The 23,807-nt window shown below is 37.2% G+C and overlaps 1 protein-coding gene across 6 annotated transcripts in view; it reads right to left on the bottom strand.

Annotated features, from left to right (window-relative positions):
* Nucleotides 1-23,807, bottom strand: part of EPHA7 (EPH receptor A7) — a gene marked incomplete at its 3' end in the record, with an annotated part of 162,221 nt that overhangs the window by 20,079 nt on the left and 118,335 nt on the right. For 3 of the 6 annotated variants that reach the window (XM_082299922.1, XM_082299927.1, XM_082299924.1), the window contains exons 6-13: nucleotides 22,856-22,980; nucleotides 19,135-19,303; nucleotides 11,556-11,664; nucleotides 10,806-10,861; nucleotides 6,854-6,979; nucleotides 2,548-2,733; nucleotides 1,928-1,989; nucleotides 730-939 (exon numbers count right to left, since the gene is read on the bottom strand). In XM_082299922.1, coding sequence (XP_082156048.1) covers nucleotides 730-939; nucleotides 1,928-1,989; nucleotides 2,548-2,733; nucleotides 6,854-6,979; nucleotides 10,806-10,861; nucleotides 11,556-11,664; nucleotides 19,135-19,303; nucleotides 22,856-22,980 — 1,043 coding nt within the window. Of the gene's footprint in view, nucleotides 1-729; nucleotides 940-1,927; nucleotides 1,990-2,547; nucleotides 2,734-6,853; nucleotides 6,980-10,805; nucleotides 10,862-11,555; nucleotides 11,665-19,122; nucleotides 19,304-22,855; nucleotides 22,981-23,807 lie in introns of all 6 variants that reach the window. The other 3 variants (XM_082299923.1, XM_082299925.1, XM_082299926.1) reach the window with 3 other exon arrangements.

The following is a 23,807-nucleotide window of genomic DNA, read 5'->3' as shown; positions in this document are numbered from 1 at the left end:
CTGTACATATAAATCCAACTGACTTGTCGTATGGCTCCTCTGAAATCTTGGTCTGACATTTTTAAAGCAGGATTCCACTTAGAGCCCAATGGAAGGAGTGACAGCTGTGAACACCGGTGTGGTTTCCTGGATCCCTGTGCCTGTTGGAGCAGATTCCAGCGGCCCCTCCTTCCCTCAGCATGAGAAGATAGGTACAGGGAGGCCCCATGGGTGGGAAAGTGGAGCTGGCTCAACAAAAGAATAAAGAGCATACTGTGCCTGATGAATGCGTATTTAAGAAAAGCGTCCCACCCAAAAGCAAGGGAAAATACAGGAGTTGAGCTTTGTCACAGACTAGCCTCAAGCTAGTCAACCATTTGGTGAGATAAAATCTAGTCTGAAAAATAGTAATAACCTACAAATATTTTAATTGACTCATAGTAAATTAGATGTTTAAAATTTTTGTGGGTAAAGCTTCCTTATTTGTTCAATCAAAAAAATCATGAGGAATGGAATAATGAAGATACTGTACAAAAGTTTTAGAACTTTATCAAATAAAAATGCATGTTCTTACAAAAATATTATTTCCTAATTAGAGACAGATTTCTGCAGAGATTGTTCCTTTTGATTGGTTAACATCTCCCAAGGAATTAATGTATTTCTCTTATCCTTTTATCTATACCCTCCAGAAGTACACTTCTTCTTAATAACCACATCTCAAAACTATGAAAACCCATTGATTCATCTTACGGTTGTAGTGTAGACAGCCTCTGGATCATCTTCTATGACTCTGGAAAGGCCAAAGTCTGATACTTTACAAACAAGGTTGCTGTTGACAAGAATATTGCGTGCTGCAAGATCCCTGTGTACATATCCCATATCGGCCAAATATCTCATTCCAGCAGCAATTCCTCTCAACATTCCCACTAGCTGAATGACTGTAAATTGCCCATCATGTTTCTGGAGGGAAGAAAGGAGCAGCAATTCTTGTTAGTATGGCTGAGGAGAGAAATAAGAATTAGTTTTATGACTTTAGCTTTCTATTTATTTACTCCTTCTGTGGCAAAGAAACTCACTTCAAACACACTTTCTTCAGAGATAAAGCAATACATCCAGTTAAGAAATCTGTGAGTAATTAATGTTCTGATAGTAACAAAACTTGCTAACCACTATACATTTCTCGCTAACTCGAGGGAAGTCTCATCTAAGAGGGATTTTCTAATGAAGATTTCCTAATGTTTCTACAGCTTGCTGCTATGATCTCAGAATAATTATTTGTATCAATTAAATAAGAATGATCTCCTTATTGTAACCCCAGCTATGGATAATTTTCATTCACAGCTTGGAGGTATTTTTTTAAAAATATATTTTCTGTTCTCTATACAGTATTTACACATCATCTCACACTGTCTTGCTTACCTGGTAAGGAGTCAGAACTGGAGAGTTCAGAACACACTTAAAAACCACTCAATCGTTCTGAATTTGCATTTATTTTTTCTTTGTTCATCTCTTAAACAGAATCATAGTTCATTTAGGGATTCTTTTATGCTGATTTCTACCATGCTGACACAATAAAATTCTGCTCCCAAAAAGGCAGAAGACTGAGCTTCAGGTATCAGTGGTTTTAATTTCAACTGGTGGCTATAATAATAATTAATAATAAAACCCACCATGTATATGCCATGCTAAATCACATAAATTCCTAGAATGTCCCCACATGATCCTGTCCGATCCTCTCATTTTTGATCTGGTTTTGCTGAAATAACAGAGAGCTGCTAGTATTTTTCAAAACTCCATTTCAACCTGAAAACCATTTAAATCATATGACTATCATGCATGTATACGTCTATATATATATAAATATATGCCCAAGTATAAGACACATTTTTAAAAAGTGCCAATATATAATATATGTCACTTTTATGTAAGTTTTTGTTTTGGTACTCACCCTAAGAAATGCATCTAAGGCCCCATTCTCCATGTATTCTATTACAATCATGACTGGTTTCCCTGAAAGAAAAGAAGACAGATATTTGAGAACTGTAAAACAAATGGAGGGCTTTTTTTTGATAAAGCACACGTTATTCCTTTGAAGGACTGAATTATTCAGACATTGAACATTTCTGAGCCCTCCAGCACTGTTAGAGAGCTCTAATTTCTTAAATATCTGCATCGAAAGTGGTCATGATTCACAAAATCGAACCATACAAATCAAAATGTCAGTGTGTTCTCCTAACTCCTGCTGTGTGAACAGGACTCTGGAATAATGACACTTCAGATAATATGAAAGGACATGAGAAACCTTATCTCTCTGCATGGTCTTTGAGGCTAAATGAAACTAGAAAAATAATATGTTTCAAAGTACTTCATCTTTTAATCATGCATGCATCTAAATTTTTTCCTCAGGTTGTAGCATAAAGTAAGTATTGTTTTAGTTAGTTACGCATCAGGAGAAAATCCATTAGGAGTGTGCAGTCTGTTTATAATTTGAATCTTTGACCACGAGTAAGGCAGAGTAATTTCTGCCATCGTTTTGTTATTTGACTGACAGACTGAGCTGCTGCTTACCTCTGGTAACGACTCCTTCTAAATGAACCACGTTGGGATGGTCAAACTGCCCCATGATGCTTGCTTCACACAGGAAATCTCTCCTCTGCTTTTCAGTGTAGCCAACTTTCAGAGTTTTTATGGCTACTGCAACGTCTCTCTTGCCAGGAAGCTTTAGACGCCCACTACACACTTCACCAAACTCTCCTAAAATGAAGTAGATCAATGCTGAATTACTCTGAATACCAGTACTTTTTTTAGGCCTTGATTCAAATAGCCACCTAAGCGTGTGTTTAAATTTAACATGTTCATATTTGAAATGTATTACTTCAGCATGTGCCTTAAATGAATTGCTGACCCTTATGGAATAAACACTTCAGTTAAGCCAACTGACAGGACTGTTATTTGAATATTTTAAAAGGCTTGTTAGTAATTCCTTGCATTTTTTTAAAAAATAGAATATAAAAAAATGAAGTGGCTCTCATAAGACACTATTATTGAAATAGTTATACTATTCCTAAGTAAAAATGTCATTCTGCTCTACATGGTTTCCTTGCTATCTTTAGTTCCAATGGGCTTTTTTCTTTCAAAAGGCAGCTCTTGCAGAGCTGCTTTTAATTTAGCATCCTTATGGTGTTAAATGAGGCACTGCGTTATTACCTTCAAGCAGGATAATTTACTTTACAGATTATGAAATGAAAGGTGTGACTTATAACAATTTTGTTACATTAAACAAACACAAGCAAATGCTGCAAGTCTGTAAAAGGTTCTAAACTAACAGACAATTAGAACTTGAAGAAGCCTGTGATAAAAAAGACCAAACAGCCAGAAAGAATACAAAGAGAAAGCCCCAACAACCAAATTTGGAAGACAAGTAATTCAAATCTATCAGACAGGAAAGAGGATGGAAGCATGTGAGATGTGGAGCTGAATGGCAATATATCTACCTCACTATTAATGAGATTATGAAAGATTTAAGAATTGTCCCTTGCCTCACAGCTGTGCCAGCAAAGTGCAAAAGTGAGATCCCCAGTTCTTCAGACAGGAAGAAAAATCCCCTTGTATACATAGAAGAAAAGGGTAGTAACATATCTTACACTGAATAAAAGGGAACATCTCTTTTAAAAGAAAGATTAACCGCAAAAATATTTAATAATCTGGTACTTTGCAAATTCATCTGGAGTTTGAGAGATACGGTTCCATGTCCCTCCTCCAAATCAAACCAAGTCAGAAATTTATCTCCTGCATGCCTGAGGAGTGCCTTAACATTAAGCTGTTACGTATACACAAGTATGCAGACACACCTACGTCTAAGACATGTTTCAGGATGAATGCTGAAAAAAATGAACTAGGCAAGACCTGCGCAGAGGGTTTGATTAGGGAATCCTTTTGGGAGAAACCTTGTGGGATCAGGACCTAAGTGGACATGCACGCTGGCAAGGTGTCTGGCTGTCAGTGAAGATAGTAATGCTTGGAAATTGGGCTGAATGCCTGAAGAGATAGATGTTGGAATGTTCTAATGGATGGGCTGCAAGAAGTCTTGTTTATGACACCGTCAGTATTTGAACACTACTGTTCTCCTATCAGCCCCAAGCAGAGCTTTGGGAAAGAAAAAAACAGTATCTGGGTCTTGGCTTCACAGTTTATCCAGAAGGGTAGAACTTTGACCATGCCTTTGACCATTTCCAACTGACTTGTCTGAGTAAACCTCCACTCAGTACGGCTCTTTTTACAAATCTTACAGGAGGTGACTGCATACAGAATCAAACTCCTGTCCCTCACATTCTATGCTAGCTGAACCAAGGTTAGCTCAAACCAACTCCATATACCTCTGTTAATACCATGCTGCACCTAAGCTAACTGACCATACAAGTGTTCCTGCCTGCACAGTATCCTCAACCATCCTTGGGCACTGGGCTAAGTATGCCACGAGGTATAGCTGCTACATACACAACAACATGCCCCTAGCTTGATGCCTTAACCTCCCTCCTGCACTTCATTAGCAACACGGATGACTATTAATGAATTCATCACTCACCTCACTCACAGCTCCTAGCCATAAGCACTTACTAAAGGATAACAATTTTCTCTAGCAGTACTTTCCAAAATTGTTTCATTTCATGCCGAAAACAAGACATGAGTATAGGAGTGCGTCTGTGTGTCTGTGATATTGCAGAGCCAGGTAATTAGGATACTTGGAACAGGAGACACTAAGGCTTAACTCCTTTCCAGCTCTGTGTGATCTGATTTTGATCGATTTCCAAAGGCAGATCACACACACTAGGGCAAACCAGAAACTTGAACTTGTATGTTATGCACTTCAGGACAGGATGCTAGCCAATAAACTACTTTTATTCCCAAGAAAATAGTATATTCCACTGAAATGATGCCCAAAAATAAACTGGCAAATATGACAACAAGAGAGGGAATACTGCACAGCCGCACAGCCACTAGCTCAGCATGTCAACAAAGCAGAGGCTAAAACAAAGGATGTGTGGTATGAACAACTAAACATAGTGGACACAATATTCTGTATCTGACAGGTGGCCGCAGCGGGATGGTAATGAAAATGTTGGCAAGGAAAGCACATATCCCTCATGCAAATTGAGCACAAGCATACTTGCACCCTGTTTGTGTCTGAGAGACGTGGCACTACTCAATAGTTGATGTGGCCAGCATTGCTGATGCATATTGAGATTGCTAAGTAGCTTTTCTGGTGCTGTCACTAGCAGAAATTCCATATTCTTCTTTGATATATGAGTTTCAGCTGCTGTTTTGGGTCTGTTTGCTTCTGTTGTTCCTGGACTGCATTTCATCTCACTCCTGTTTGTTATTTACATCAACAGGTTAAATAGCATACACAATATGCTTTCACCACTGCACTCCTAATTAACTTTCTTCAAAATGACCACTGACAAACGTTAGTTATTTTTGCTAACAGTTCTACTCATTAAAATCAAGAATAAATTCATCTGCAGTCAAGAAAATTAACATTCTGGATTTTGTCATAACAGTGAAAATGCGTTTTAAACTGTATACTCTGCAGCTCAAGTGTTTTCAGCATTTTTCTCAGAAGGCATTAGCAAAATCCAACTGAATATATCTTTGTGCTCTGAAACTGTTGCTATGCTGGTAGCTTTTTAACTCAAAGCAAAAGATAAAGCTCAGCAATTTTTCTATGCTAATCTTGCATATTGCGTATTTATTAGAAGAGATGCTGCCATTCCAGCATCACAAAAATTACTAGTTAGGAAGGGCTGGATTCTTATGCTCTTACTCATCGAAGGAATAATTTGCTCAGCAGTGTGGTTAATTTCAATGCTACTATTCCTTGATTAAGACATGACTCAACATGACTGAGGTTACTTTAAAAAGGCATTGTGAATTCTAAGTGTAAAGATTGTTTTACAGGTAAAATAACTTATTCTAGACATATTTCTTCTTCTGTTTTTAAATAATACCACAACATGTAATTTACTGTACCAAACTACAGGGTGATTTTAGTATTCTACTAATACTTATATAAAACAACAGGAAAGCAAAAGAACATTTCCTCCAGGAATCTGAAGTATTTGATATTTTTCTTACTCATGGAAACTTAATTTCACTACCTGGAATAGTGCAATAAAAATGTCACATATCTTATTAATGCAAACAAATGAAACTGCCTTTTTAGAGCATGAACACCATGGCTTAAGTAGGTGGTAGACAGTTCAAGAGAAAAAAAAGCAATGTAGTGCTGGTGCAATTACAATCAGTCATAAGAAGTTAAACAATAACTTTTTGTATTCATAAAATATCAAAAAGAAAAACTGTAGAAGAAAAAACAGCCTTAGGGCAGATTTTGTTACACAGAAACAAGACCTTCCTACTCTCTATTTAAGATTTGATACTGCAGCCAGTTTTCCTTACTCACACAAACAAAGCTGCAGAGGTCAAAAAGCCCCCTTGCAAAAGGCAAGTGAACAGAATTTGCACAAATGCCTACTGCCTTTACTGTGACAGTAAATAACAGGCAGCAAGACTGGCCCACTCCCCCAATTCCAATTTTAACAGCAGATACATGATTAAAAACCCGTAAGCTTTCAATGTCAAGCAAGACTTTTAATTTACTCATTTATTTGGCTTTTTTCAGTTTTTGTTGGGCTTTTCCCCTATTTGTTTTTACATTTTAGAAGAGAGTGCAGCTTCATTGCTCTTAACCACTCTGGCAAATGCAGAAAGTTCTTCTATACCTGAGGTATAATTATTTGCCTGTCATTATGATGTATGAGTTTCGATCCCGGCTAAATGGAACGGTTGAATCAGGAAGCCACGGCAGCCTTACCTGCGCCAATCACACGCTCAATTTTAATACAAGAGGCATCTAGCTCCTTGGCGAATTGATGGACAGCTCTATTTGGGTCCTCGTAGGTTTCAGGGTCAATGTAGGTTTTGGTGCCTGGAAATTTAACTGTAATGATGTAAGAAAGCATGACTGTGATGAAGCAAAAGCACTTATTGTGCAGTCAGCCCAGGAATTTCATTATGCAGAGTGCTCCTTGGAAGAGTGAACCTGTTTCCATGCTGCCTGAGTCAGAGACGCTCTGAGAGGCAACCTTAGTTTTAGGCATCATCTGTAAGCATGCTGACACAAGTATACACAATTCCATCTCTAAAAAATGACTAACACTAGCATCTGCATCTCCTCTTGAACTGAAAGAAGTAATAAATATTAAATAGTGCTTAATGGAATAAAATGCAAGGGTTGAGTGGGAGTAAAAACAAAGCAGGGGAAAGGGTGTAACACCAGCAGAGGAGGTGAAAGCTTCTTTTCTGTGTAAGGACAGCTTATCCTCCTCACCCAGGATGTGTAAACAGCATTTCTTCATGTTACTTTCCTCCTCTAGTGGGATTTGAAAGGCTCCTCCACCCTCTTGAATTTCCTTAAACTAGTGACTATAATATTGTTTGTAGACAGTGGCAACAGCACTTAGAAATTACATCCTTAGGTAGGTTTCTTGCACCGTAGTATGAACATGAAAAACACTGGTATCCAGCTTGTAAAGGCACAGGAAGGGAAAGTGGCCTCTGTGGCACAATTATGTCCTCTCTCAAGCCCCTAAGTGAATAATATGCAGCAACTTGTTTTTTGCTCATTCTTTCTCCATGCTTAGTGCAACTCAGGCAGCATAGTGCTCTGGCCAGCATGCAGTTTTTTCCCTTAGTTTGCTGATGATTCAGGTAAATTAATTTTTGCTCTTCTGGTCATAGTACAAACTCCCGGTGATAGTAGAGCAACCCTGGAAATCAATTAATCAAGCAATTTTTATGAAATAAATTTGCTCACAAGGATTATACTCTTGAGCTTTAATTAAATCAGTGAATTAAAACTCAATATGAAAATGCAAAAATGTTGCTCTGTTAATTGATATATTGATATACAAGAACAGGATCAAAAGTCAATATAAAACATAAATAATTTACAGTTGCTTTGTCTTATTTTAATTTAACAAAAAATATATTAAATTTGAAAATATATTGAAAAAGAGCTTAGCAATCATGTGTATCTATGTTTTAGATGGCATTAATGACCTAAATCCACAAATCATAAGAAAAAAAAAAACCCTAGAGAAATTGTTTCAGGAATATAATGAATTTATAGCCAGAGAAATTATTTGAAATGTTACCCAAATGTTGTTATCTGTCACATCATGTATTTAAATGGATGTTTTTTTAGTTGTATTGGAAATTTGTATGCTGTAATTTTTTAAAATTATAAATATTTATGTCTTAAAACCAAAAGAGACTGGACAAAATGAGAATTAAGCAGTAGGTTGACCTCCAGTAGTAGTGCTTTAAGGCAAGGAGATGGAGAAGGAGACATCCTCTTGTGTTTGTGATAAAGGGCCTGGTTTGGAAGTAACCTTGTGAATCTCAAGTGGGCCTCTGATGGTTCTTTGTTCAAGCTGTCATAAAACATTTTGACAGGCCAAGGCTATCCTGGCATAGCAACATGAAATAATGCTGGCCTGCATTTGCAGACATTGTTAGATGAAAAAGGGAGGAGGAAACCAAATATAAATCTGAATTGCTTGACTAAACTCCTCCATTGTACTTGTATCTTCAAGTGTAGTACTTGAGGTCACAGAGAGATGAAGGGAACTGAAATGAAATATATGATAGTCCATTAAATGCACTGCTTTAAAATCTGTTTTAAAAAAATGTTTGCTTGTAAGTTTTTGTTCTAAGTAAGTGCTTGTTGTAAGTCACATTTTTGAAAATCCAGTCTGGTACCTCAGCGCAGAAGAATGCTGTCTAGATGTTGTGGAGCAAAAGGCCACTGAACTGGTGTTCACAGCTCTGTGACCAAGCTGGTGACCACAGCACTGGGTTCAATCTCATTCTGTAAATGGCTATCAAATGAAATTAAATACTACATCTACAATCAACAGACGATGAAAAACTAGTTTGGCAAGAAGTGACTTATATTTGGTGCCATGATTTAATAAGAAAGACTGTGTATGCTCAGCATTCAGACTAATTTGCTAAATACCCAGATTTCTTGAAAGTAAAATGAGGGAAAAGAACACTTATAAAATCTCACCAGTTCTGGATCAACTATTAATTATTAAGTAGCAGCTTTCATTTTAATGAATTTACACTTTTACTGAAATTAAAAAAAGAATGTTACCAAAAACAGAAATAAGAAATTATTTAGTTAGCATATCCCTTTTCTTTATACACTGACATACGAGAATACATAGTTGATCTTTTCCTTCAAGGACATAACGGGAATTTTAAAAGTAAAAGGAGTAGCTCTTCTGGAGATGTGAAAAGCTTATAATGCATTATGAGAGGCAAATATCAAATCCATCACTCCCAGAAGAGTAGCATTTAAGTAAAATGAGATTTTTGACAAATTCTTTAAAATACGCTGCACTGCGAAGTGCATGATAAATAATTCTTATCTTATTATTCTTTTCTACCTTTCTTGCACAGTTTATGAGTTGATTGACTAAAGCTGCAATGATGTCACTACTTAGTTTGACACTCACTGCATTTAAAGAATTTAGGTAGCCACACACCCAAACTTAAGAAATGTGGTCAATTTCCAGCTGATTTTTTCAGGGAAGAAAGGTAAAACCGAACCTTGATCTGATTTTGAGTGGAGCTTTGGCTAGAACTATTCCTTTAAAGAGAAATGCATTGAGAACATGCTAACAATTTATGACTAGTGGCTACTTAATTTTCCATGTGGCATTACTTTCAGATAATAGCTCATGATTTTAACATATATAAAATAAATCCTATTGCTTTCATAAAAAAAAAAAAAAAATCTGATGGATTAAAGCTACAACTTCAGTTACTGGTAGACAACAAAGACTAAATACCGCACAGCATGACTAAATGGAAGTTGTACTAATATGAGAGTGACCAGGTATGGGAGAAGACTAGAAACCCAGGCATTGTTCTGTGTCAGAATTTATGTTCAGTTTAATTCTGTGATTTTTTTCAATTATGGTTGCTCAAAATAATTTTGCAACTTAGTTTACCACACTTCCTGAGTTAATGACTAATTTGAAAAGAAATTAAAACATTCCTCTCTCCTTACATTTTCAATTGTCATCAACCCAAGAAAGATGTGTTTTATTGAGTTTTCTCAGGGTTCTAGTATAAGTTGAGATGGTAGATGTGATTTTAACAAGAGAGGCTTTAGGTACTATTCTTAGCTAGGCAAGTAATTCTAGATCACAGAACAGTAATGAAGTGGTTGACCTTTCTCTTCATATTAAATATTCTATTTTTAAGGCCATTATGTTTTATAAATATTGACGGTACTGTATCCACAGTAGCAGAAAACAGCTTTTGAGAAGAACAGCTTCATTTTAGGGTGATGCAGTGACTCACACTTTCTTAATCTGAAATTTGCCTGAGGTAAGGATCAAATAGTCACTTAGGCAAAGGTCTCTTGAATACTGCACCTCAGAGGGATCATTAGGACAATGTGAAACATGTATTCAAAGCAACCAAAAGAAAACAAAAAATGCAGAATGAAAACAACAGTATATCATAGACATGTATAGAAATAAAACCATCTGTGTGAGCAATATTGACTGTAATCTGCATTCTTTTTGTGTAGGTTACATTTTTACAGTGTTTAACTTCCCACTTGCTATTTACATAGCATTTTTGAATTTCCTATGGCATTATCGTTCATGGAGTCTTGGTTTAGTATTGTCTACACTATTGCAATTGGGAATTTTTGAAAGTGGGGGGGGAAAAAGCAAAACACTTACAATGAAAGTAAAGTTCTTCATCCCCTTCTTGATCCGCTTTGCTATAGCCACAATGCCTGAAAAGAAAGTAAAACATCAGTTCTATTGGTAAATAATGATTTACTTCTCACATCTAAAGTCCTGACAAAATCAGTTCTGCAGGCTGGAATTTTCAGGCACTGAGCACCTAACTGCTGTAGGCCCTTTGAAACTTTCACCTGTAATTCTATTGACAGCAGAGTTTTAAATAAATCATGAACAGTTACAATCAAAAGGCTTTTGTATCAAATACCAGTTGGGACAGGTCCTAGAAAAAAATTCTAGTTCTGGTGAAAGGCTTCTATAGATAAAACAGAGGATTAAAGAACTTGAAAGTAGAACACTGTTTTACATGAGGTTATTCTTAAACTTACTGCTGTGTCTCTTTTTCTTGAATGTAAAGTCATTTAAAGGCTGATCAGATAAAGTGTCAGACTTCTCCATGTGAGAAAACTGAACAGAAAGGGAGACTTTGAGGAGTACAGGTAAAGAACCTGCTAGGGGTTCCTTTTACAGCACATTTACATAGGACAAAAAGAACATCTTGATATAAGTATCTTGCCAAAGTAAGAGGAAAAACCATATAATTGATAATGGGATTTAAATGAAAATTGTTCTTACTAATAATTATTTCTGTTTCAGTTTTGCAAATTACTATCCCAGGTTCGACTGTGTCTCAAGAGTTCACAAGACTGGTGTCAGGTGTGCTTATATCCATCAAAGATGCAATACCTTCGTCCAATGATGAATCCAAACACCATGAAGACCAGGATGATAGTTCCCGCCACAGCAACCACAGCTATGATAATAACAGGATTCTGTTCACTGGAAACAGCTGTGGCTACAAAACAGAGCACAGAGCTGAGATTAGTTAAAAATTAATCCCTACAAAGGGACTTCAAAAATTTAAGTCAATCATCATGAATTGTAGACTGTCTCCTGTTGTAGATTGCCTTTGTCTGAAACAATTACATTGATAAAGTTAGTCTAAAGAAGGGCCTCTATTGGAAATTCAGCTAAATGCTGTGTGAGTTAATGACTGTCTACATGGAATAAAAAGAAGCCAAGCTGGAATTTCCTTGGCCAAAGTGGTACAGCCATTAGCTGAAAGCCAGCACCACTAGCATCAGTCATTTCCATTCCCTACTACTGCTTTGCTGCCTTCTGTTTTGACTCCCTCCTAAAAGGGAAGTCCTGGATATCCCTGTAAGGAGGAATGGTAGGATAGTAATCCCTAACTCTGCTCCTAGCCTCCCCTCTAAAACTCATTGATATGACTTTGATGGTTTCCAAGGAAATAGTGTCTTTAAGAAAAATGTTTGAGCTGAAACACTATTAACACAGATTTCCTAGGTAGCATATTTCAATCTCTTACTGCTATTAATCATTGTAAATGGCTATTATTACTTACATTTGTTTCTGTTAGCAACAAAAAGGTGCTTCCACATTAACACAAAATGGAATTCTCCATGCTTCAGAGAATTTACATGCTAAAATATCCACACATTATTGCTCTTTTTTATTCAGATATGCCAATTCTATTAATATATGCAAATATATACATGTCACATTAATGTAAACTGAGGATGTAAATACTTAGCCTGAGAAACCTTGAGGCTTGTTAAATACATTGCTTGCCTGATATCTAATAAGGGTGGCCATGTACTCAGACACATTAAATAAGCACAGCTCTACTGAACTCTATGGAGCTGTACTGGTTTATAACACTGAGGATCTAAACCAGATGACTAGAGGATGAGACATCAGGGACCGTGGAAGTGAGAGTCACCTGGAATCACAGAATCACAAGATTATAGAATCATTTAGGTTGGAAAAGACCTCCAAGATCAAGTCCAACCTTTGACCAAACACTACCATATTAACTAAACCATAGCACTAAATGCCACTTACAGTGGCACTTGGAACACCTCCCTGGGTGGCCCATTCCAATGCCTAACCATCAGTTCAGTGACAAAATTCTTCCTGATATTCCCTGATGAATCTTGAGGCTCTGTCTTCTTGTCCTGTCACTAGCTGCCTGGAAGAAGAGACTGACCCCCACATTACAACAAGCTCCATTCATGTACTTTTAGAGAGTGATAAGGTCACCTCTGAGCCTCCTTTTCTCCAGGCTAAACAACCCCAGCCCCCTTAGCTACTCCTCCTCAGGTTTGTGCTGCAGACCCTTCCCCAGCTCTGTTGCCCTTCTCTGGACATGCTCCACCAACTCAATGTCCTTTTTAAAGTGAGGCGTCCAGAAGTGGATACAGGACTCAAGGTGTGGCCTCACCAGTGCCAAATACAGAGGACCAAGCACTGTACTAATCCCGCTGGTCACAGTATTCCTGAAACAAGGCCAGGATGCCATTGGCCTTTTTGGCCACCTGGACACACACTGGCTCATGTTCAGTTAGCTGTTGATCAGCACCCGCAGGTCCTTTTTCACTGGCCCACCTTCCAGCCACTCTTCCCCTGGCCTGTAGTGCTGCATGAGATTGTTGTGACCCAAGTGCAGGACTCAACAATTTGCCATACTAAACCTCATACAGTTGTCTTTGGCCCATCAATTCAGACTGCGCAGATCCTTCTAGAGAGCTTTCCAACCCTCCAGCACATCAACATTCCTGTCCAACTTAGTGTCATCTGCGAGCTTACTGAGGGTGTCCAAATCATCAATTAGGATATTAAAAAGGACTAGCCCCATTATTGAGTTTTGGGGAACCCCACTGGTGACCATCCACCAGCTGGATGTAGCACTATTCACTACCATCCTCTGGGCCTGGATATCCAGCCATTTTTTTAAGCCACCAAACAGCGTACCTGTCTAAGCCACGGACTGCTAGTCTCTCCAGGAGAATGCTGTGGGAGTAAGTATTGAAGGCTTTACTGAAGTCCAGGTGGACAACATCCCCATAGCAGGTAACTTGGTAATAAAAGGAGATCAGGTTGATCAAGGAGGACCTGCCTTTCCTAAGCCCATGCTGGCTGTGCCTGATCCATTTGTTGTCCTGCATGTGCTGTGGGATAACACTCAAAATGATCTGATCCATGACCTTCCCTGGCACCGAGGTCAGGCTGACCTTGGCCTGTAGCTCTCCAGATCCTCCTTCCAACCCTTCTCATAGATGGGTGTCATATTGGCCAATCTCCAGTCATCTGGGACCTCAGCCTTTTCATTATCCGTGGTTACAATGTTGTCCTCCACATCCAAAAAAAGGAGGGAGATTTTCCTTGACCCTCTTTTTGTTTTTAATTTATTTATACAAACACTTACTATCTTTCACAACAGTGGCCAGATTGAGTTCTAGCTGAGCTTTCACCTTCCTGACTTCTCTCTACATGACCTAATAACATCCTTATATGCTTCCTGAGTTGCCATCCCCTTTCTTCCAAAGGTCATAAACTCTTTTTACCCTGACTTCCAGTGAAAGCTCCCTGTTCAGCCATGCCAGTTTTCTTCCCCACTGGCTCACCTTTCAGCACACAGGGACAGCCTGTTTCTGCACCTGTAAGACTTCCTTCCATGTCCTCCTGTTTGTTACCTATACTGTGTGAACTGGTGTAGATGCACTTCAGCTGGACTGAGTTCACCCCCAGCACTGGCATGCCACCCCTAGCCTCACATCTAGTGAGCCTGGTCTTATCCCCTTCTCCCTTCAAACCTAGTTTAAAACGCTGTCAATCAGCCCTGCAAATTTACGGGTTAGAATCCTTTTCCCCTTTTTAGACAGGTGAACCCCATCTGTCTCCAGCAGGCCTGGGGCCACATAAACTGTCCCACGATTGAAATGCAGCCAACAGATGAACAAGAAGGAAACAAAGGAAACCAAACTGATAGCTGATTAACTAAATTAATGATATGATAATGTGGTTAATTGCTGGTAGTGGTAACTGAACAGGAATGTCTACACCAGGGTTTATGAATTCCACAAAATTGGGTTCCTGTTACAGACTTCAGAGGTTCCCATAGAAACAAATAAACTAGTCTTTTCTTGGGAAAAGTGAGCCAATCAACATGATTTATTTTTTCACTGATACTGACCTATACCAACTGTTTCCCCCCAAAATAACAAACCCCTTGTTATACTACACAGATTTAGAATAGTCTGCACTGGAGGGAAATCACACACACATGCATACACACACCCCTCTAATTTTATTTCCTGAAGAAACTTTCTAATTTTTCTATATTCTCTCTAATGCAAGCAAGGAAGATCACACTATTACTATTACTCTTTAACTAAAAAGAATGAATGCTTATCTTTGCATAACTATAACTTTCTGAGATACACAGGTCAGTAGGATGCTACTGTAGACTTCCCTATATCCCACTCGTGCAGCTTTTAAGAAATAAGTGGTGATTGTCTTGTGCAGAAGCATAGGGGCATAAGTCATTCAACTCAGTTCCTGCAACATATCTAGGCCATCAAAACAGACAATCCTAAGGAATGTCAAACTTCTGCAAAATACAGCATTTCCTTAAACTGTTCCCTTCTCTCTTTGAACTTCAGTGCAAACCTCACTTGGAAGTGATGAAGAAGCAGCATCCTGTCATAATGGCCAGGGTGTGAAGCTTCATCTATCCAAGAAAGTTTGGAAAAATCCCCAGCCCAGCCTGTCACCTAGTCCAATAGCCAAGATGAGTGCATGGAGGCTGACATATGTGAGTGGGTTGCTCTATGTAACTGCCTCACATATTTTGGCTACTGGCACATTCTAGAATCAAGCAGATGATGTTTTTTGGGCTCTGGAAAATGTTGGGGACATGGTACACTGGCCAACTGGTAAGACAGGTGGGATGCAATGTATGATTTATTTTTATATCTTTAAAAAAAAAGGTGGGGGGGGGGCTGACTGTGGGCACAGTCTGATATAAATTCGGTGACAGCAGTCTAAGACATCTGCCTCCATTCAGGTACTCTGCTGCTTCTCTCTTCTGTGTGATTAACTCAGTCTGCTGGTGTAAGGGTGAATCAGAAAACAGCTTCTGGAATGGTCCCTGTGGCTTGGCAGAAATAAAGATGCTAGAGTGTTCTTAGAAGAATGATTTTGAGGTGGAGAAGGTCTTTTCAGAGGGTGCATGCAGGGCTACCTGTCACTGGCAATGCCACAATAGTGATGACAGGGAATCAGCACCAGGACACCTCACCTCTGCTTAAACAGTGCTCAGCCTCAGAGGGTGACACGGGGAGCTGGTACTTGAGCATTCAGCTACAGTTGACACCTGATCTGAGCTATAAGATGTGCACGTCCAATGCACAATGCCTAATTTAAAGGAGTTAAATTTAAACCAGCTTTTAAATACATGGTTGTAGGGATGAAGAATAGATTTAAAAAAGGATATCAGTTGAAAATGCTGTGCTGCTGCTCCAACAACCTTTTCTCACTCAAGCAATCTGAAATGCACGATCTTTGGAAAAGAATTCTTGGTGAAGCTCACCATGAAATCTTCAATGATAACTTGATCCATGTATGCCAATCACTACTTTCTTAAGTATTGTGCTTTATGCCTTGTATAAAAATTTGCAATATTGTTATTTCAGACTTTAGAGATCAATTTTACACATGCATATTGCTTCAATCTTGTTTGATTTAAACTGATTCGTAGAAAAAGGAAAAAGCAAAGTCTTCATGCCAGGTTTTGTCAAGTGCTTCTACTTTAAGAGTGAGAGCTGTAACAAAGTCAAAGATTGGACTCAATGATCTCAGAGGTCTTTTCCAACCTAATTGATTCTGTGATTCTATAAATGAAAAAATCTACTTCAGTTACAAAAAGCAGAGGATCATCTTTAGGTCCACAGGCTACAAATCACTTAACTTGACTTTTAAATACTTCAGTGAACCAAGAGATAGAATTGACACTTAAGTGATATTTTATAGATTTGTGTGTTTTTCCAGAGGAACTTCTGTTTCTAATAGCCAGCCAACAAAAAAATACAATGACCAGAGCCATTGATTGATCTGTGGCAAACACAGTGTAGAATAGAAATAGTCTGCTTTTATAAAGAATGTTTACTTAATAATTTTTAATATTTTTCCATAAATATCTATGCAATACTCAACATGTATGGTATGATCCAGTACAGGTATAATATATGTACATTTTACATATCAGATAATATTAATATAATGGATATGGTTCCTAAAATATTGAAAAGTGGCTATACAGTTTCTATCACAATTCAGAAAATGGGGCATGGTACAAAAATCTACTTAACTAACAGTGCCAACCAAACAGTGTCAACCAGTGGAAGTGCCAGCAGAAATCCAGTTAGGCAACATGACTAACCAAATGTGATGGTCGCTACATATATTCTTACATAAATATATATATGTGCATTTTTTTCTTAAAATACTTTGACATTTTTAAAAGCTGCCTTCAGAAATCCACTGCAATAACGAGAAGCCAAAGCCTCTAAACTGTAGCATAACATGGTTTAGTGTTCACCTGCATGGTACTTCCCTTGAGGCATATTTCCAAAAAACAATCCAATAAAGGTCTTCCTTTAAAATGTTAACAAATGACTAATTTGATTACTCTGTAAGTTCTGATAAAACTACAAATAAAATATATGAAACAAAAACTTTAATGTAAAACAATTTTAGAAGAGTTTAATGGAATTTGCTATCTTTTTACCAGCATTTTCATTATTTCTGAAAACCATATATGGGAAACTGTGGATGCTTATCCTTTCTGGGAATTATATTTTATAATGGTGTCTCAAGATAATGGAAAACATGCTACTTTAAAAAATTTCTTTAATGAAAACGCAGGACATTTTTCATGGCATCTCAAAGCACATAGCTGTCCTGTAAAAAAAAAAGCTGCTGTGCATCTTGGCCAAACATCTTTGTGGTTGATATGTATTTTTTCATCATCTGAGTCAGAAAAGGAGTACAGGAGAGTGGTCAGTGATGCATTTATTAAAGGATTTCCTAATCTCCCATATGTTGACCAAACTCCAGTCAAAACCATTTATCTTTGAAATCATCTTTGCTAATCTTAGCAGCTACCAGTTACATTCAGTATGCAAAAAATACTCAGATAATTAAGGAAATGTTGGGGAAACATTTTGATGTACTAATTTTAAACCACTATGGACAATAAATTATCTAATTAGCAGAAACTTATGACAGATTATGACAGACTTCTAATTTGTTTTCCAGAAAACCATTCAAAATAAGAAATTGCTTCTGGCTGTACCTCAGGTTCCCATTCTGCAAAATGGGAATTCTGCTTCTGATTCTTTCTACAGATGGGAAGTATGCTATTAGACACAGAGTTAATAATATTAGTAATAACAGCTTACTGCTGCTATTATGATAATTACTGTTTCAATTATGTCTATTAGATATGTGGTACTATTCACTATTTATAGTTTTTATATTCTGTGTGGAACTAAGGTGGAATCAAGACCTAACTACTGCGTTTTAGGAATAACCACAAGGCGACACCTGGCTGCAACTAATAAGATGCAATAATGTGTGTCTGCACACAGTCTTAGATAGACTGCTGAATTGGGTGCAGAGAGGGTATGGCATCCATACCCTTTGAACTCATAGGCCATGTATTCCTATATTCCCAGATCCAAATCTGGCTGACCTAATGTCAAGGTCAACGTGAAGCAAATGCCCCAAAACAGGGTAACCAAATTTGGGTCTGCAACAAAGGAGTGGAGCTGCCAGGGATGCAGTTCCTGTGAGCCAGCTCAGGGCTATCAGGTCTCACTGATGGAAGAAGTTTTTTGTTACACAGCTTACAACTTATTATATAAGCCTGAAAGAAACTTAGTATCTTAGAGCCTCCCATTTCTTTACTAAACCAAATTGCCAATGAATTCAAAAGACACTAAAGATGGACTTACAGTTGAAGACACACACATAAAACGATCAAGTTTGGGTTTTTTTCAGAAAATCAAATGGAAAAAAATGGCCTGGAGAAGTCTCTGTGGGTTGAAAATTCCTCCTTCCTTTTCTCTCCAGTTACAGAAGAATCTAGTTGAGTTATTCAGCTCACCACTACTCACTTCTTTTATGGGGAAAAAAAAAAAGTCTTTGTGTATTAGAAGGACAGCAAAGGAGAAGAACCTAATATGTAACAAATCTCCTCCAGCCAATTATAGGACTAATTGTCATTTCTATGGTAAAACAAATTATAGAAGCTCATCCTTCAAAAGACAAACACAAAATCCACCTGCTTGTAGAACCAAATTCTTTCCAATTGTAATTATATTGCTTATGACACTGTCCTTTCTTGCTTACTTACTACCTCTACAGAAAGGGTTAATTTCCTGTAAACCTAATTCCTTACCTGTGGCTTCTTCCAGTGTGGCAACATCCAGTCTGGGGCTGTAATTTCCATAACCAGCAGCAGTAAAAGCACGAATCTGGAAAACATACACTGTTCCTGGCTTTAGATTATTAATAGAAGCTGAAGTGGACTTGGTTTTCACTGTTGAATAGGTCCTCTCCCTTTGATCCTGGAAACAATAAGACAAAGGATTAAATGACATTTACAGATGAGATTTTATCATGATTGCACAACAGCAACTGACAGCCAGCGTGGGTAGTTTATTTCAATTTGCTGAATGCTCTTTTCCCCCAACAACAAAAATAAAGCATACTCTGTGGAGTATTACAAAACATTGTCAATGCAATGAAGAGCTCTAAGTGTAACATAAAATTCAAATGGGATGCTCATGTTGTTACTCATAAAACATCCAAACAAAAAATTATTGCTTTTCTAGCTCTGATTAAATTTTGTGAAATTTTGATGAGAAATAACCACAGCTTCCAGGGCAATCTGTGAAGTCTAAACAGTTCAAGGACTGGGAAATTTGTTCTTTCATGGTCAGAACATGACAAACACAGAGCTGCACAACCTGCCTTCATTCTGCATTAATTCAGTTTATAGCTGTCAGAATTTCTTTATTTCTAGAGTACTTAAAAGTTATCATGAATGAAGTCAGACATTATGAAATGGATGGCAAAACTCTGACTGACATCATTACTTTGACATTCTACCCTTCCAACACCTCTAAAAAATATAATATCGCCAATGTATAATTGGCTGGATTTTGCATAATTTCTGAGGTCCTTAACTCAGTTTTCACTTCAGATTTTTATCTCTGGCTTTTAGTCTTTTCTCAGTTTTAGACTCTATGGCATAAAGGAGAACCCAGGGAAAGAAGCTCAGTATGACACTCCACAAATTTGAAGCTGTAAGATTACAAACCCTATGAGTAATAACTCACTTTCAAATAGTACAAAAGCTGTATCACAGATCATTAGAGTATTCAAAAAGCTCTACTTATTCATCACATTTACTGACACAGATTATCTTTCAGCATAGATATGTGAAGCCCTGTTGATTTTTGGTGGCAGATGCAACCCTGATTTGAAGGGCAGAAGAGATGAATTAACCAACTATCTGAATGCACCACATGACCAGAGAAGCATGAGCCGTACGCAGCAGTGCTAATGAGACGGATACAGAGGGAAGGAATAAATCTGTAACTCATTTCAATAACACTTCACCAGCTAAAAGTGATGGAGAGCCTTCTCCTTAGCAGACAGTAAAGTAACAAAGGCTTTTGCTGAAATACAGGGCTATACAGAACATACACGGTTTCTTTTCTCAGATTCAGAAAGGGCTTCTCCTGGTTCCTGCCCAGTCTGTTGTTTGAGCAAGCTCACTTGTCTTGGCTAGCAACAATTTTCCATATCTTCTCCAAGAGAATTTAAATCATCTGTAAGTGAGGACCATGGTGGAATGTATGTTGGTATGTGAGAAAGAACAGGAATGCCTGAGAGATGAGAAACAAGTGTAAGGAAACCATAAACAGTCAGGTTCAGGACTGTAAGCCACAGCGGAATTTCAGTTTGGGTTTTGATGCATAAACGAGGCTTATTTGAATTGCCAGCAGTCCTTGTATTCAAAAATAAATAAATAACAAAGAAATAAAAATAACCTGTGCTAGAAATCTCAGAGGACAGACTTACTTTGGAGATTTCAGGCAGTTTCCATTCCAGCCCTAGCCAGAAGTGAGAGGTGAAAAAACCACATATCAGAGTATTTCAGAACGACAAAAATGTTTGATTTAATTTGGCTCTAAAAGGAGCTGAAAGTTCAAATCCTTTTATTTTTTTTTTCTTTTAAACTAGTGGAACAAAACTTAAACAGCCTCTCTCATTCTGAACAAGAAAATTATGAAGTAATTCTAAAGCTGAAATGCATTTTTTTGGAAGGAAAACAAGCATTTAAGTATTTGTGCAAAAATTTCCTCAGTTAAAGATATAGAGTCCAGTTTATCTGTGACTGTTAGAATGAGCTTTTTATTCTCTTTTATTAATTTCACTGTAGTAAGTATAATACTGGAAGATCTCCTTCCATTACAAAAGAACTTTTACATCAGTTTTTCTCTTCACAAATGTAGAAAACTGGCAATGAGATTCTGCTGGTTATTTAAAGTTGCATGAGTTTATAGGGAAAATAATAAAAACCACATTCTAAAAGCTATCATATGAAAAGCTGGGTATCTTGGTCATTTTTCTGTCATTTTACTCTACCCATTTAAATTATTTGTTTTATTTGAACAGATTAGAAACTGCTCTGCACACTAAAAAATCCAAGGTTTTTGGTTCTCAGTTTCTTTCCTCTTTTTTTTTTTTTTTTTTTTTTTTTTTTTTTGGTGTAGAGCACACTTTTGCCCTTGGTAAATATGTAAATTTTTAAAAATACTTGGACTTCATTTGTGTGTGTATGTACACACACATGCTGGAGGAACAAAAATTACCTGCTAAAATTAGTAAAATTTCCTCCGAGGAACTGTTTAGCTATCTGTACCTATCTGCTAGATTTTGTTATAAGAATCACTAGAGTGAACAACTTAAACTGGAAGTTAGCATCAAAAAATAAAAATTTTATTCCTTTCCCAAATCATATAAAGAACTTCTGATAAGTATATTTGTGTTATTCAGTACTGAAAATTAAATATGACACTTGATATTAGATCCAATCTGGTCTGAATTTACCTAATTCTGTGTTACCTATTAAGCTGACATGCTCTTTTTGATACAGGGGTACTGTTACCTTGCTTGCAGAAATGTCTTCATGAGTGATCACAAAGGAGATCCTTTATCTTTTTTTTTTCGTTTTAATTCTTTCTTTTTTCTCACAGAAGGTTTTATAAAAATTAGGAGTATGTTATGTTATGCAGTAAATTTCCCAGGGAATCTGGAGGAGTCAAACTTAGTGTGGGTCCCATGACAAACAGAGAGCTGCACAACCTGCCTTCACTCTGCTTTCATCCAGCTTACGGTTGTCAGAATTTTTTTATTCTGCAGTACTTCAAAGGTATCATGAATGAAGCCCTAGACATGCTGAAATGAATGGCAAAACTCCAACTGACATCAGTAAGATTGCAATTTCACTCTACCAGAAACAGAGATCACTTCATCTACTATTGAAAAGCAGCCTTCAATTCATTATTGTGTTGAGAGAACAAGTGAAAAATAAATTTCTCAGTGCTGGTCGTTTTTAAAAGGACAAATAAGGAAAATATTTTTCCTAAAACTGTAGGAAGTGTTTTGAAAATTTTCAGACATCAAGTAGAAGCTGCCCAGCTCATAAGGAAATAAAAAATGCAGTCAAGAGTTGTACTTGATACATCATCTCAAGGCTAGAATTACATTGATACAGAAGGAAATGAAACAAGCTTCAAATAAAATGTAGAAAAGACGAGAAAACAGCAATATAATGGTACAACTTAACAATTAAATAAAAAAAAAGGAAACAAAGGCAGATTTCAAGTGTATATTTCAGTTTTAGTATGCCAAAATGCAATATACAAGACGCATGATAGCAATAATAATTGCAGAATTTAGCTAGTTATTAAAAACAAGCAAAATCACTGACTTTGGAGAGACGGGGTAGTTGATAGCTGATGACTTTAACACTGTTCCACAATGCAGCAAGCCAACATAAAGCAAACAACACATTGTTGCACATTACAGATAATCTTAGCACTTACTTTCTCATAATACTTGATTTCATATTCAGTAATGACTCCATTGGGATGTTCTGGTTCCTGCCAGGAAAGCTCCACGCTCCTCTGCAGCACTCTTTCTTTCATTACGCCACTAACTTGTGAGGGAGCTGTTTGGACAAGATGTGTCAATAAATAAAAAAGCAAATTTGTTGGATGCCAAAAATAAAATGTCATTACTGATCCACCCCATGCTGAGCCACTTTCATTAAGGTAAAAGAAAGCACCTTTTCATAGCTCACAATTCAAAGCTAATGAATATTCAAGCAGGACCCTATTACTGTTCATAACCTTAGAACAGAAATCAAACTAAAGTGCAAACAGCAAAAGGTGTCATTGTTTGAGTTAGTGCAAAACTGAGATTGATGGGATAGGAAAAAGAATTAAGCAAATTAATTCTGATGATGATAGCAAATCAAATTTTTAGATTGATGTGTAGTAAATTCAGAGTCTAAATATTTATTGCATATGTTTCTGAAATGCACATAAAAATAAAAATAATCTTTTAGAAACAAAATCACATTTTAGGCTGACTTGATATGACTAATTCCAATTCTGCTTAGAAATAATCTCTCACAGTATCTGATTACAATATGATGGTGATGAAAACAACTTTGTTAAGAGACTATGCCCACTCTTTTACATTAGTTAAAACCTTTCCAGGACATCCTCTCTTTAGAGCTGAAGTTTCCATATTTGGTCTTGGCATTTTTGAAAGTGCAAGACAATTTAAGAAGTAGATCTTATGAAACAAAGGGGACACTGTCTCCCTCCACCTCAGTCTACAGAGACAAAAATACATGCATGCTTCATGCATGCACAGGTACACACACTGAGTTTCCTAATAAACATCACCCACAAACAAGGACCTTTTGAAAATAAAAACCCCCAAACCCAATATAAAAGGATTATAGAGACATTGACTCTCATATAAAAA

This window comes from Coloeus monedula (assembly GCF_965178545.1).
Source record: "Coloeus monedula genome assembly, chromosome: 2".
Lineage (NCBI taxonomy): Eukaryota > Metazoa > Chordata > Aves > Passeriformes > Corvidae > Coloeus > Coloeus monedula.
The sequence above is the reverse complement of the archived record's forward strand: the minus strand, read 5'-3'. Positions and strand labels throughout refer to the sequence as shown.